Source organism: Sciurus carolinensis, chromosome 4 (genome assembly GCF_902686445.1).
Source record: "Sciurus carolinensis chromosome 4, mSciCar1.2, whole genome shotgun sequence".
Classification (NCBI taxonomy): domain Eukaryota; kingdom Metazoa; phylum Chordata; class Mammalia; order Rodentia; family Sciuridae; genus Sciurus; species Sciurus carolinensis.
In genome coordinates, this window is record NC_062216.1 from 71,981,367 (window position 1) to 71,996,851 (window position 15,485).

Here is a 15,485-nt window from a genome sequence, read left to right on the forward strand (position 1 = left end):
TCTGATTTTCGGTCTCTGCCCCAACCTCTTAACAGTGAATGACTACTCCTCCAGACTCAGAGGTTTAATTCCCAGTTTTAGTGTATTTACAAAAGTCCACGGCTCCAGCTGAAGTCCTGTAGTTCTGTGCTTGCCCCTGCCATGGGACAATTCAGCTTACTCTGCTTACCAGGACAGGGGCAAATGCCGAGTTTCCATTAGTGTAACATAACTGATAAAAAGATTGCTTATCTATGGTGAAAAAGGGCCCAGGACCAACCAGGGGCCCCTGAGCAGTCTTGCTGGATCCTCTACAACCAAAACAGGCATGAGGCATGGTACACCTATCCCAGCAACCACTCCTTGGGCTGTAGAAACGCTCAGCCAAGCCACGAGTAGACCCGCGCCACTCCTGGCGCTGCACACAGCGGGCAGTGCTCAGACAGCTGAGAAAAGCTATATACACCGAGGGGGTAGCACCAGGTAAGTGGCTGCCGGCTCTCGCCTGCCCCTCCAAGGTCCTTCCTCTCCAGAAAAGGAGGTCCCGAGGGCATCTCGCAAGACCATCCCTGTAGGCTGCCAGAGTTGGAAGCAGCGGTTACCAGGGCAGTGTTCTTCCCTGAGGCGGGGGCGTGGCCTCATCGGAGAAGCCTGGGTGTGGTTGAGAAGGAGGCGGGGCCACGCAGCGCCTCTTCAATGTCCTCCAGGCAGCCGAGCAGGTCCATGTCACGAAGCACTTGGCCCAGTAGGTCCAGTGTGGCCTTGTGTCGTGGTGTGCGCTGCCGCCAGGCAGCCAGCATGCTGTAGTGCGCCTCGCGCAGGCAGTGCCCGTTCTGCAGCTGCAGCCTCTCGATCTCGTGCTCACTCAGTCCCAGACGCCGCACCAACTCCTTCCAGCGCGATGGGGGCACTCCATCCACCACCGCATATAGGGTCGCCGGGTCGGCTGCAGAGGATAAAGACAATCAATCTTTATTGGCGGGCCCGCCGCCTCGCACCCTCCAACCAGTCCTGCTCCCTCCAAACTCACCATCAGGGCGCTGTATTTGGGCCGAGTTCTCCCATTTCTGAACTGGGGTGACGATGGGCGTGGAGGTGACAGGCAAGGTGAGGATGGGGTCAGTCCCTTGGTGGGTTGGGGCCACCTCTCTTCCGGGTGACACAGTCCCGAAGTTGGACCATTCACTGGGAGTGAAGACGGAGCAGGAGGGTTGAGGGGGGCTAAGGAAGGGACTGAAGCCTGAGGCTGAGGCTTGGGACTTGGTAGTAATTCCTTCAAGCTGCCCCTGAAAGACAGAAGGCATAGTATTCGTGAAATTGAAGGGAAAAGAACCCCAGCTTCTTTATTCTTGGGGAGGGGGAATGATGGGGCTAGATGGAATTACTACTGAAGCCTATGTGGTGAAAGGTATTTGGGTATTCTAACATTATAGGAATAATCAGGGAAGTTTGGGGAAGGTCCCTGGTTTCATCTCACCTCTTTTACAGGAGTTGATTTTCCACAAACTGAGAAAAAAAAAGAAAGAAAGAAAGAAAAAAAGTGTCATAAATTTCACTTCCCCTTTTAGTCCTAGCAACTTGCACTAGGACTGGCCATAGGGACTTGTGGTAACACGCCTCAGGAACTATGTGGCCCCAGGGACTAGAGAACTGCTGATGCCACATAACCTCCCACCAGCCATCCAGGGCCACCTCCAGCTTGGGATCCTCAGCAGCAACCTAAGGGGACACTTGTTCTCATATCCCTCCATCTTACCCACCTTATCTCCACATCCCCACCAAACACTCTCCCAAAGGCCATACTCACCAATGGAGTAGAGCTTGGGCTTCCACCGTGGGTAACGGCACATTAAACCAATGAAAAGTAAGGAAAAAAGGCAAAGACCAAAGAGTATCACCAGGGGTAACAGCACTGTGGTACCTGAAGACAAAGCAGATCTTGGTCAGTTACAAGGGGAGGGGGAACAGCCAGGGATGCACGGGGTGGCAGGAGGTCAGGTGAACATGGGCACACTATGGCTTCTTCTCACCTGAGTCCTGAGGGACCTGAACATTTTCAGATACGGGTGGGCACAACTTCATGCAGTCTGTTTTCTTACAGCTAAAAGAAGAGACAGCACTAATGAAAAGAGACCTGACCATAAGAGGAACACAAAGAAAACACGCAGAGAGATTGTTGGAAATACTTTGCTTTACAAATATTTTTGCTCTCTCTTAATACAATGGAATTTAACCTATTTTGAGAACTGATGCAGAAGAATGAAACAGTTAATCACCAAACTATTTAATTTTGGAATTTGAAGGGATCTTGAAAAGGCTATGCTGAAAAAAAGTTAACAGCAGTCAAGGTCACAAAACAGGGTATAGTTCAGTGGTAGAGCATTTGCACCAGGCCCTGGGTTCCATCCCCATCATGGGGGGGTGGGGTAATAGTCAAGGGAGTCAAGGTCAGGATATAAATTCCAGCCCATTCATTGAGTATCACTGTGAAACAAGCAAGCCATTTCACCTCTAAGCCTCAGTGTCCTCATCAGTACAATAGGGATAATTAGCCTGACATAGTAAGTACTTGATAAATGATAGTTATTAATGAGTTATTATTTATCACTGCTTCGGTGATGGGATTGTGGCACAGAGGGGTGCTATGGTTTAGATCGGGAATGTCCCCCCAAAGACCTATGTGTTGAAGGCTTGGTCCCCAGCCTGAGGCACTACTAGGAGGTGGTGGAACCTTTAGGAGGTGGGGTCTAGTGGAAGGAAGTTAGGTCACTGGGGAGTGCTCGTGGATGAGAATGGGACCCCAGCCCGTTCACCTCTACACCTTCAGTCTCTCTCTCTTTCCCTGTTTTCCAGCCACCAGGAAGTAAGAAGCTTTGGTCTACCACATACTCCAGCCATGATGTTCTGCCTTACCACAGGCCAGAAAGAGTGGAGCCAACTGACTATGGCCTAAAACCTCTAAAACTTGAGCCAAAATAAAAATTTTCCTCCTTATAACTTGATTGTCTCAGGTAGTATGTCACAGGGATAGAATGCTGACTAACACAGGAGGTCTAAAGGGCTTTTTCTCAAATAACATTGCTGGTGAGAGCGCCTGGCTTTGGGCATTCGGGTATCAAACATGCATATGAAGAATGTAAAAGTACATCTCACTAGGGGCAGCCAGAGTCCTCTATAGAAGCAGCACATCTTCACATGTTGGGAGCTATCACTGGGAAGTATGGAGTGATAACTACATTGGGGAAGCTGGAAGGAGCTTGGGAATATGAGTTCTCAGCAGAAATCTGACAGCAGGAAAAGGCACTTGGGCCCACCTCACAGGCTTATGGTGAACATCATGTGGGATGAGAGTAGGAGCTCTCAAGAAGGAATAAAGCTTGGCTAAAAAAAAAAAGAAAGAAAGAAAGAAAGAAAAAAGAAAGAAATAGTTTGGTGTCAGACACTTTTGTAAGTGTGTGTGTGTGTGGGTGTGTGTGTATGTATGTGTTACTGGGGACAGAACCCAGGGTCTCCCAAATGCTAGGCAAGTGCTCTATCACTGATCTATACACCTAGCCCCACATCCTTCTTTAAAGGTAAGAAAAATAAGGCTCAGAGATGTTAATAACTTCCCCAAGGTTATACAGCCTGCAAGTGGCTATGCTGGGATTTAAACCCAGGTCAGTTCAATTCCGAGAGTCCTCAAAATTTCTTCTTGGCAAGCAAGTGTGCAAGAATAGCCTCTGAGTTGGGCATGGTGCCACACACCAATAATCCCAGTGACTTGGGAGGCTGAAACAGAAGGATTGCAAGTTCAAGGTCAGCCTCGGCAAGTTTTGAGGTCAGCCTAGGCAACTTAGTGAGACTGCTTCAAAATAAAAAATAAAAAGGGCTGGGAATGTAGCTCAGTAGTAAAGCACCTCTGGGTTCAATCCTCAGTACAGAAAAAAGAGAAGAAAGAACAGCCTCTGTGAATCCAGAAGGAGTGAGAAGACCTGGTCAAGGGGACTGGGGCAGAAATACCATATCACATCAAACCTACGATGCCCTCAATAATAAGAGGCACCATTCTTGACATACCACACACACAGCATATGCTCACAAATCTGCCTATTAAAACATGATACATCAACAGTTGTTGTAAGGTTGCCATCTGATTTTAGAAATGCGAAAGTAAATGATGTCCTAATATCAATGAACAATAATAGACCCTGTTGCCCAAGTGTTTGAAAACCTGAGTAGGAAGGACTGCAAGTCCTTGGTATTAGGGATTGAACCCTGGGTGGTTTAACCACTGAGCCCCATCTCCAGCCCTTTTTTATATTTTATTTAGAAACAAGGTCTCATTGAGTTGCATAGGGCCTTGCTAAAAGTTGCTGAGGCTGGCTTTTAACTTGTGATCCTTCTGCCTCAGCCTCCAGAACCGCTGAGATTACAGGAATGTGTCACTGAGCCTGGCTCAAAGATTTCTTAAGATTTGAGGAACATGTTGCTGGGAGTGGGGAAGGGTTATCTGGTGTCTTGATGAAACTGGTCAGAAGGAGAATGAGCATTCTGGGTGTCTCCCTTGCTCTGCTAGAGGCTCTCAGTCACAAATACCCCACCTACCCCAGCCCCCAACCCACCCACTCCAACACCTGCTGTTGGCAGATACTCACTCACTGCAGGGAACACACTCGTGTTCTCTTAGAAAGAACCCTGCATGGCAGGTACACACAGTGTTCTGGCTCTCCTGGCCTGTGGGGAGAAGGCACAGCTAAAGGAGGTGCACCCTACACCCTGGGGACCACAGAACAGAGGAGGTATAGGGTGGGAATGAACAGAGAAGCACTGGTGATCCTCAGACCCATGACCACAAAAGTGGGAAGGAGCACACTCCTCATGGGGAAGGGGTGCAGGAAGGTGGCATCTCCTCCTGGGAGATGGGCTGACCCCAGGGCAGGGAGAAGGCTTGGAATCAGGCAGGCCACACTCACAGGGGATATTCACAGTGCCGTTGAGGCAGAGGCTGCAGTCCACACATTGGAAACGTTTTTCACTAAAATACTGGCGGAACTGGTTCTTCCTGCAGCCACACACGGTATCCTGGTTCACTGTGCAAGAAGAAAGCTCCACCTGGAATAGTTCTGGTGAGGGGAGGAGATGGGGCTTGAGTCCTGCATCCCTTTTCCATATTAACTTCACTTCTCCTTACCCTGTATCCCATGATCCCCCCCCCACCATGTGCATCTGTCTCTGTAACATTCACACCATGCACACAGGTCCACATGAGCACACTCATTCCTGCCTACACCCCCCAGCACCAGTTCACATACCTCACAGGACACCCAAGTCCCCCCAAAAGTCTGGACCATGCATACTCTCATTACAGCCCTCGCCCTCTCCTGAGACGCACCTTTGCGACACATGGAGCAGCTGAGGCACTGTCTGAGGTGGTTCTCAGAAGCAGTGAAGGTGCCACTCTCACACTCCCTGCAGTCTGTGTCCAGTCCTGGGCCTGGACAGTCATCGTACAAGTAGGTTCCTGAGAATGGGGTATCAGGGTTAGACTGAGCTCAGACTCACCGAAGGAGGCCCACACTAGGGAGACCAGCCTAGATCCCTTCCCTGAAGTCTCTAGGAGAAGAAAGGAGGGAGAAAATCCCAGCCCAAGAAAGGCAGTAAAGTTAGAGGACCTGGGGCAGGGACCCAGGTTCTGGAACATCTGGAACAAGCAAAGGAAGACTCAAGGCCCCACAGCTGAGGGGACTCACTATTAGCACTTTCTCCTACCTTTGTGGCACTTGGTACAGCAGATGGAATGATTTTGAGGGTGGTTGTATTTTCCCTGGGGACATAGACTATCTCTCTTCTCCCGGTCCCTAAAGGGAGGGACCAGTCCAATGACCCCGGAGGGATGTATCCCCACCAACAGAGCCAGGAGCACCTGGGGAAGAAGCAGAGAGGGGACACCATCAGGAGAGGAAGGTGTGGGCGGGCTAGTGGTAGCAAATTTAAAACCTCTACAGCTCAAATCCCTCCTCATGGAACTGTTCCCTTCGACAGGTGGCACAGAGCAATCTCGTGCTTAATTGTTCTCTAACTGTCCTAGAGCTAATTTTTGTGTGCTAATTTTTGCTCCTCCAAAATCAAAGCTTGCAGGCCCCAGGCCCAGACTTTATTTTACCCCTGATTCAGAGTTCCCACCACAGCCAACAGTGTGGGACACAGGGCAAACGTTCAAGGAATGTTTACTATTGTCTTTGTTTGCAGTGTTGGGGTCCTCCCACCATGTGCCAAGCACACATTCTACTACTGAGCTAAGCCTCCAGCCCAGGGAATGTGTTTTGGATTGGGAACAGGCAGGTCACTTACATGATAGCCCTTTTTTTCCAACAAGCCACCCTAAAGATTGAGGTGGTGTTTCTCCATCTGTGCCTGGCAGGGTTCTCAGTGTATTCACTTCATAAACATTTACAGAAGTGAACAATTAGGATCTGTAAACTTCCCTGGATTGTTATACCACTAAAGTATTTTGGATAAACCGAGCATGGTGGGGGTTGCCTGTAATCCCAGAAACACAGGAGTCTGAGGCAAGAAGATCACAAATTCAAGGCAGCCTGGGCAACTTAACAAGACCCTGTCTCAAACTAAAGCATTAAAAGAGGGCTGGGGATGTAGCTTAGTGGTCAAGTGCCCCTGGGTTCAATCCTCAGTACCACAAAAATAAATAATAATAAAAATAAATAAAATAATATAAAGGTATTTTGGGAAAATCAGATGGGGATGGATGGAAGTGAGTGATGTTCCTGCAGGTACAATTCCTAGGGAGTGGGCAGAGGAAATTTTTTTTTCAGCACAGGGCTTCATATATGCTAAGCAAGCACTTTACCACTGAGCTACACCCCGCAGTCAAGCATTTCTTCAAACATTTGTATCAAACCTTACTTAGGACCCTGCCCTCATATTCCATGTCGCATGACCTTCCACAGCTAAATTTACACACACATCCTAAGTTGGTAAGGACAAATGGGGAGGGGAGTCAAAGCAAAACTTCAGGGGTAAGGGTTGGGGTAGGCGGGTGAGAAAGTTTAGGTGGGAGCAGGAGTGGGCAAAAGCATATGGGTCATAAGTAACTAGAGTTGGCCAGAGGCTGGAGATCAGGCTTAAATGACTGATCAGGAGCTGAGGGTATGTGCAGGATAAGCCCTTTGCACAGTCGGGTATCTGGATAGGCAGGTTTATAGCTGCATAGCTTTGGGCCAGGCCCACAGCAACTAAATTGCTTTCCTGGTTCTGGTTTCAGTATGGAGAAAGCAAAGCCAGGAGTCAGTATTTAGCAACAAACTGGCCTTTAATCTGGTTTTCCCTGAGCCTCAATTCTTCTTTTCCTCTTTACGTAATGATCAAGGATGTCCTCAAAGTATGTTAAACACTGGGAAAGCCTGGCATGATGCACATGCCTGTAATGCTTGTAATCCCAGCTATTCAGAAGCTCAGGCAGCAGGAACACAAGTTTTGAGACCAGCCTGGGCAATTTAGTGAGACCCCTCAGTAAGTTAGCAAGATCCTGTCTCAAAATAATTTTTTTTAAATTTTTTTTCTTAGTTGTAGATGGACACAATACCTTTGTTTTATTTATTTATTTTTATGTGGTGCTGAGAATCAAACCCAGTGCCTCACAGGTGCTAGGCAAGCTCTACCACTGAGCCATAACCCTAGTCCCTCAAAATAAAAATTTTAAAAGCCTGTATATGTAGCTCAGTGGTAGTGCATCTCTAGGTTCAAACCCCAGTAGAAAAAAAAAAAAAAGCAGCCCCACTGGGGAGCAACAGACTAATTAGATCACAGAAACCCAGGAGAAGAGGACCTGGCAGCCCACAGCCACCCAGCCTTGACAGCTCCCTGCAGGCCCTACAATCCTAACAGCTCCAGTTGCCAAGCAGGCAGGCAAGTTGCACCCTGTCTGCAGGGAGTCACTGCTGCTGGCAGCTGCACAGGTCAGGAAGCCCAAGCCTCAGACACAAACATGAAAAGCCACACACAGAAACAACAGCAACCCCTGTAGGCAGGGGTGCATCCACACACTCAGAGGGCAGGGGCTTCCAGGGCAACAGGAAGGTTGGTTATGGGAAGAACTTCCAACCCTGAAATTTGTGGCTCCTTTCCCCGAAGAAAAACATGGAGTACTTAAGGTCACTGACACTTTGAATCCCATCCAAGGGGCTTGGAGCAAAGCCAACATGCAGAGGCAATCAGGAAGAGGCACTGAGGGGCTCCAGTCCCAGGACAGCCTTGGAGGGAGCTTTTCAGGGACCTCTGGCCAGTAAGGAATGAGCTTCCTAGAGGCAGGCAGGGAGTGAGGTTTTCTCAGACCACGCACACACGTGTCCCCTATCCAGAACTTTGGGGGTTAAGTCAAATCCGGGAAGGGGAAATCTTTTCCCAGCAGCTCCACCCCAGTGACTCAGTCCAGAGGGAGGGGGATGGAGGGGAGAGGAGAGGGAACTAGCAGCTTCCCCAGCTCCCCAAGGGTTATGAGTCAGCAGAAGGAAGGGCCCAGCCAGCAAGTGGGATCCCATCTCATCCCTCCTCCAGGGGGCTGGCCTCTCCCTCCCACTCTATTCAGAGCCCCTTTCCACCCCCCTGCTCTCCTTAATAGATCCAGGCAATGGACCCCTGTCCCACTTGGCCCACAGATTTCAGGGAAATGCCTCCCTCTCGGTCCATCCCAAAGGGAAGTCTCCCTCAAACCCCTGGCTTCTGTCCATCAGGTCAATAGCTACCTCTCCCAGAGGGCCACTCAGTTCCTTCCCGCCCTCAGTATCCTTCCTTTAAACTTGGCCCCGCCCTTTTTCTTCTCCTAGTTCAACAAGTCAGGGACAGATAAATCCGTTCCCTGGACTCTTGCACCAGCCTCCTGACACTCCTTAGTTCCAGCAGGAAGCAAACCAAAGCTGCCCTCCCACTCTGGGTTCACCACATTCCCACAGCCTGCCTAATTCTGGCCAGTTGCGTTGGGTTTGGGAACCTCCCTGAGGTCCCCAGATAATCCCTAGAAAATAGGGCCAGTTCTGAGGCTCCACAACTCCTTCCCAAGCCCACTGACTGCACAGGAAAAAACTGCAGAGCTCTGAACACCTCATTTCCAGGAATGAAAGAGCAAGCAAGTAGGGATGTGAGGAGCCAGCTCTACTTCCCCAGTCTCTCACTGCTCACAGCATGCCCTAGGCCAGCCCTTTCTGACCCTGAGGTGCCAACGCCATCAGGCTTCCCATCAAGGGGCACCATTTGCTGGTCCAGCTGGCCAAGTGAGCCCAATTCATAGCACTTGCCTTATGTGGCAAAATTGCAAAACCAGGAGGTGAGCTCTGAGGGCCCAACCCCAGCCTGAGTGCCTGTGCCTGGAGCAGAGAAAGGGCAGGAAACTGGGGGTTCCTGTGGAGAGACAGTTGAGGGGGTGGACCAGCACCTCTCCATCTCCCCACACAACTTCCGTCTGGGGAGACTTTAAAGTGTGACTTCCGGTGCTAGTGCGGGGTTGCAGAGTGGAGCGAGAAGCAGAGATGGACCCTGTGGTCTAACCCTGACCCAGCCATCACTCAGGGACCCACTTTGCTGTGTCATTCCCCCACATCAATGTGTTCATTAAATTTAAATGTGTTTGTTCGTTTAATGTCAAGCTCTTAGAAGAGATCATGATGGTGTCTCCTGAAAGGGCGCTATTGAAATCCCACCTCCCACCCATGCAGCCCTTCATTGATGATGACACATGTTTTCCTCATGTTCATTAGACACTCAGCCCCCGCAACCCTGAATAACATGAAGTGACCATATCTACTTTGGGCTCTTATCATAAAATGGTTATTTCAAATGAATAGATATGATCTCCCCAAACAGACCACAAGTCCCATGAAATGAGAGATCAGAAAGCATCTGGTCAGACCCTGTCTTCCCCTCCTAGGAATCCTCTCAGTACCATGAGGCCCACAGAACTGGAGGGACAGATTAACATGGATTGACAGATTGATCTGTCTTCCATTCCAGTTGAAACCAGTGATGACCTCAAGAGGGAAGTAGGGAGATAGCACTCTCCACATTGAAGTATACTTATCTCCTGGGGAGAGTTTTCAAACTGTGTACCCCCAACACATATGCACACACATGCACACACCTCTACTGAAGATTATGAGACCCACTGATAAGTGAATAAAGCATGTACCAACAATAGGCAGAAATAACATTGGGAACTTCTACTCCAACCTGTCAGACCCATACTTCCACGTGGCTAGTCCCCAGCACTTGTCTCCAACACTTACCATGCCCCAAACTGAATTCATTCATCTCTCACCTAAGCAAGTGTCATACCACAAAATTCTTGGTGTCAATACCAAACACATTTGCCACAGCCCTCTCTTCACAGCCCCTGTCCCTAACACTGCTGCTGTCTTGTCAGTTCATTTGCCAGTTCATTTGTCTGTGATTTCTCATTTCTCTCCTGTCCCTTGGTTACCTCACACCTGGATTATGATGATCACAAATGTCTTCCCTTTCCTGCTCCAATCTTCAATATGCTGCTCAGGATGCCCTAAACTCCTGGCTCTAGTGATTCTTTTGCCTTAGCCTCCAAGTAGCTGGGACTGCAGCCACCTGGTTAGGCTTCCCACATATTTCTTATCTGTGTTCAAGTTTCAACTTGCACCACAAGTGTGGAGAATCTTCTCCATTTCCAGGGCCTGGCTTTAAACATCATTCCATTCCTTTCCTGAATGCACACGTCAGGAACACCTCTGGCACTTTTATTCTGAACACAGTCTAGGCACAGAATGGGCCCCCTGAAGAATAGTTAATAAATTCCTCTACCTGGATCCATATTCAAGGTTCTTTTTTCACACACACCCACTCACTCCAATGTTTCCACTCTCGTTTTCTACTGTTCCTCACATGGCCATTCCAGCTAGTAAGTTCAGCTCCTGTCCCCCACCACCTCTCAACACAAAATCCCATCTCTTCATTCCTCTACTCTCCTCCAAACCAATCTCTCAATTTCTCCGCCTTCCTCCCTCTTAGTCACCAGATGGTGATTTAAATGTCAGCTCCACATCCACTTTTCTATGAGGTTTTCCTTCCCTCATCCCATCCAACCAATTCCTTGTTCCTTAATGTATTCAACAGTTAAGGGACAGTCTATGTGCCAGGCCCCATGTGGGTGCTGGGGATACTGAGATAGATAATCATGCTCTCAAGAACTCACAATGAGTTGAAGACAGTACACTGAAGGCCCTAGGATCTATGCAGAGGGTGCTCCAGTCCACAGCTTAGGAGAGACACCTGAATCAGCTGGGGAAACACCTGGGTTTCCTGGAGCTGAGATTCACCAAGCAAGAAAAGGCAGCTGGAGCTGGGCACAGTAGCACATGCCTGTAATCCCAGCAGCTCAGGAGGCTTAGGCAGGAGGATCACAATTCAAAGCCAGCCTCAGCAACTTATCAAGGCTCTGAGCAACTCAGCAAGACCCTGTCTCTAAACAAAATATAAAAAAGGGCTGGGATGTGGCTCAGTGGTAAGTGCTCCTGGGTTCAATTTCTGGTACCAAGAAAAACACAAAAAAAAACAAACAATAAGAAAAGAAGGCAGCTGGATTCCAGTTCACTCCTCCCATCAGTGCTCCTGACTACCCTTCAAAATACCTCAGTGGGTCCTCCAGAGTGTTCTGAAATCATTTTTTCCTGTAAGCTATCTTGGTCCCTAGACTGCAAACTCTTTGAGAGCAGCAGACTCCTGTTTGCTTTCCCACACTCTTCCCGTATTCATTGTTCCCTATTCCTGCCAACACCTCCCGCTCTCACATATACCATACACATACATACATAGTACATGTGCTCTGTACTATGTGATCTGTACTGTTTATTGAACAGTGATAACCTGAAAAGCCCATGAACAGCCCTATACAGACCCTGCCTGCCTCCAGTTGCCCCCTCAGCTCCAGGAAAGGTTTCTGTCCCTAGTGGTGACACCCCCTACTGGGGCTGAAGCAGCTAGATGCCAGGTACTCTCCCCCTACCCCATGCTGGGGATTGAACTCACAAATGCTAGACAAGTGCTATGCTGCTAAGCTATACTCCCAGCCCAGACATTTACCCTTATTCAGACTACCTTTACTCTGTTTTCCAAACACAGGTAGAGCCACTGAATAATTACTACTAATACTACTAATGACAATAATATAAAAGCTAAACATTTATTGAATACTTTTTATCTGTTATACTTTATTCCCCTACTAGACCATAAACTTGAGAGTAGGAATTTCATTTACCACTGAAATCCCAGCACCTGATACAGTGTCTCACACAGAGTAGGCACTTAATAACTGAATAAACACTTAACATGTATCCATCTATTTAATCTTAAAACAACACTACAAAGTCATGACAATTACATCCATTTTAGAGATAAAGAACCTAAGGCATAAAGTAGTCACATAACCAGCTCAGGTTCACACAGCTGTGGCAAGAATCCAGGTGATCTACCCCACAGAGAGAACAGAATTAAGCAGACAGGGCAGCTGGATGGTAGGGGGAGAGAAGCCAAGGGAAGGACAGTCTTGAGATGGGAAGACAGGGTGGGACTGAGGAAACAGGAAGGAGGAGAATGAGAAGAGAAGGAGACCACAACAGAGACAGGTAGGTGCTGCTTAGAGTCTAGAAATGTGGGACTAGATCGGAGAAGAGGTGAAGGGAGGGACAGAAAGGGGCTCACAAGTGGGGCTCAGGAGACTGACAGAAAGGGAAGGCATGGTGGGGAGAGAAAGGGTCTAAGACACTAGGAGAAGCCACAGAAAGTCAGGGAACCAGTAGAGACTGCCCACAAAGGAGGGAAAGTCCACCCCACTAGACAGGGGAGCCAGGGGCTCTAGATATCGGAGTAGGATAATTCCAGGACATTGGTGAAGATCAAGGATACATTAAAACAAGGCTGAGGCCATGAAATGAAAGGGACATTTTCCAGTGACGAAAACAATTTGCTACCAACTTCCCCAAACTGAACTGTGGAATAAGAAACCAAATGATTGTTCTTAGGTCTATGGGGAGGGGGTTGGAAGACAGACCCAGGGACACCAGACAGATGAAGGGAGTACTAGTTACCTAGGGAGAGTCCATCCAACAGAAGCCACCAGTCTGGAAGTTGAGGCTGAGGCAGAAAGGTAGAGAAGGCCCCCAGGCGGGAGGCCGGCAGGGCCTACAGATCACTTTCCACTGGTTGCCTTGTCCCTATCCAGTTTCCCACTCTCAAATACCCACCACCACACAGATCCCAAACCCACCCTACCAACCCATCATCACTTCCCAGATTCAGTTTCCCCATTTCACAAGTCATCCACCTCCTGCCCTCTTCTAACAGGTTGCTCAGCCAAATTCCACAGGCAGCCTTCCCACCCAACAGCCCAACACACTCCTGAGCCATCCTGCTGACCAGAGGGACTGAATTCTGAATCCTCTGGACTCTGAGAGGACCCACCTCCCTCTCCCATCCCTTCCCTCTCCCCTACCAAATCCACCCCACCCTTGGCCTTCCACCTGCCCCCAAATTCCCAGACACCCCCTGGTCCAATCAAACTTCCTCAGCTGTCAGAGTTTCCTTTTCTCTCTCCCTTTCAAACTTGTCCCTCCCTGCCCCCACTGCCCCTGCCTCTGTGCAGCCCCTTCTAGAAAAGGATCAGTGGGAAACCTGAACTGTCAGCGGCTGAGGTTAGGCAGCCGACCTGAGGGTGGCACCAGGGACAGGCCAAAGTTGGAAAGTCTGGCCCCCTCCTGCCAGGAGGCGCCTGCCCACCAGCCCACTCTTCCCTTTGACCCTGGTCTTACCAGTGGCAGCAGCAGGCCAGGTACGACGGGGAGGCCCATGACGGGCCGGCTGTGGGCCTCTCACTCCCCCATTGCGGCTCGCGGCGGCGGCGCAGCGGCAGCGGCTGCCGGAGTTGCACGGGTCTGCCAAGGAGGTCCCAAGCGCACTCTGGGCCTTGGGGTGGGGGTGGGGTTTGAGCGTTAAGACTTGGGGGAGGAGATCACAACTCAGGGCAAGAGACCTCGAACCCTGGAGGCCAGAAATGGAGCCTGAATCTGAAGGATTCAAATTAAAGGAGAAAATTACAGCAGAGAGGAGAGAGAAGGTGGGAGGGGAAGGGAGAGTGGCGCGGGTGGTGTTGCAACAGGGACAGGAAGAGCCCGGGGAGGAGGCGGGGGCGGAGGGTGGAGGGGGCCAAGGTTCTTTAACGCTTTGTAGCCCAGTCAGAGGCACCAGAGTCCCAGATCCCGAGGCCTTGCACCCTCACCCCACCAATCCAGTCATTCACAACCAAACCCCAAGGTGCACTTACACCACCCCCGCCCCCACCGCCCCCAGTACTGGCCTTTCTCAGAAAAGCAACCATGATTTTGGAGTCAAATTGTCAAATTGACTGAATTCCAGTTCAGAATCCTCTACTTTTTAGCTGGGTGAATTTAGACGCATAACCTAACCTCTCTGAGCCTATTTTTCATTTTGCAAAACCAAGATAGCCTATCTCACAGGGTTGCTGTATGAATTTACTGAAACAAGACAAATGTCTGACCTTGGTTAAGTACTTAGTGTTCCTTAGTGGCCCTCCCCTTTACCCGGGAGTTCTCTACTGGCATCCTAATCCCCCTCTTTGGTGGGAGTTTACCCATCCAACCCAACCCTCAGAGTAATCCTAATCTTAGTTTTCTGCCCTAATTGGGACCCTAATCCTTGCCCCCCACCCTCTGGCTCTCAACCAATTTCTGCTTGGCAGGTGTCCCCAGCTGCTGATCCTAGCTCTGCCAACAACTGTGGGACATCAAAGCAACCCTGCTCCTGAGCCTTGATTGGTTCCTCTTTATTAAAGGGGGTAAAATGTCTGCCCAACTACAAGGGGAAAGTGAGGTCTTGAAGATCAATGACCATATTTGTGAAGATGCTTTGGACATTCGGGTATCTCCATGAGGAATCACTAGTCCATTTCCAACATCCTTTTCCCAAATATTTTGTAACATCCATCAGAACTGACCCTAGAAAGAGAATCTATGGCAACCCCCCCAACTTTCTAGATGAGAAGAGTGAGGCCCAGAGATATATACCATGCTAGAGGCAGAGCCAGCAGAGAACCCCCAATTCTTAGTTCTCAACTGAAGGGCCCCTTTGTCTATGAGAGACATAGTGCCACTTTTCCCAGTGTCCCCTTGAGGTTTATTTTTGTTTGTCCATTTTGGTTTTTTTTTTTTTTTTTTTTTTTTTTTGCTTTTGGTTTATTTGTTTTGTTGTCCCTCTCAGTCCCTTTGAGTTGGACCCCATATCCTGACAGTCACCCTCTGTTAGCATAAAACACCATCCCAGTTTAGGCAGGGCTTCCCCCTAGTGAATTCTGTACCCTGAGTACTGTATTGGCTTAACTGATCACAGGATACAATGCCCTCCCCTTAGGCAGCCTAACTCTAGGTCCTTCAGGTGCTGAGACTGCAAGCAATACAGGGAGACCAGAAAGTGCTGTC

General features: G+C 49.3%; 1 protein-coding gene across 1 annotated transcript; it reads right to left on the reverse strand.

Moving 5' to 3' along the window:
• Window positions 1-49: 49 nt before the first annotated feature.
• On the reverse strand, window positions 50-14,145 carry Tnfrsf1a (TNF receptor superfamily member 1A). Its single transcript, XM_047551757.1, has 10 exons — window positions 13,803-14,145; window positions 5,731-5,884; window positions 5,354-5,482; window positions 4,935-5,084; window positions 4,617-4,695; window positions 2,010-2,080; window positions 1,787-1,900; window positions 1,457-1,485; window positions 1,010-1,265; window positions 50-925 (listed from the first exon to the last, which is right to left on the reverse strand). The coding sequence occupies exons 1-10, from the start codon at window positions 13,839-13,841 to the stop codon at window positions 618-620; spliced, it is 1,329 nt and encodes a 442-aa protein (XP_047407713.1). The 5' UTR covers window positions 13,842-14,145; the 3' UTR covers window positions 50-617.
• Between the last annotated feature and the right edge of the window lie 1,340 nt (window positions 14,146-15,485).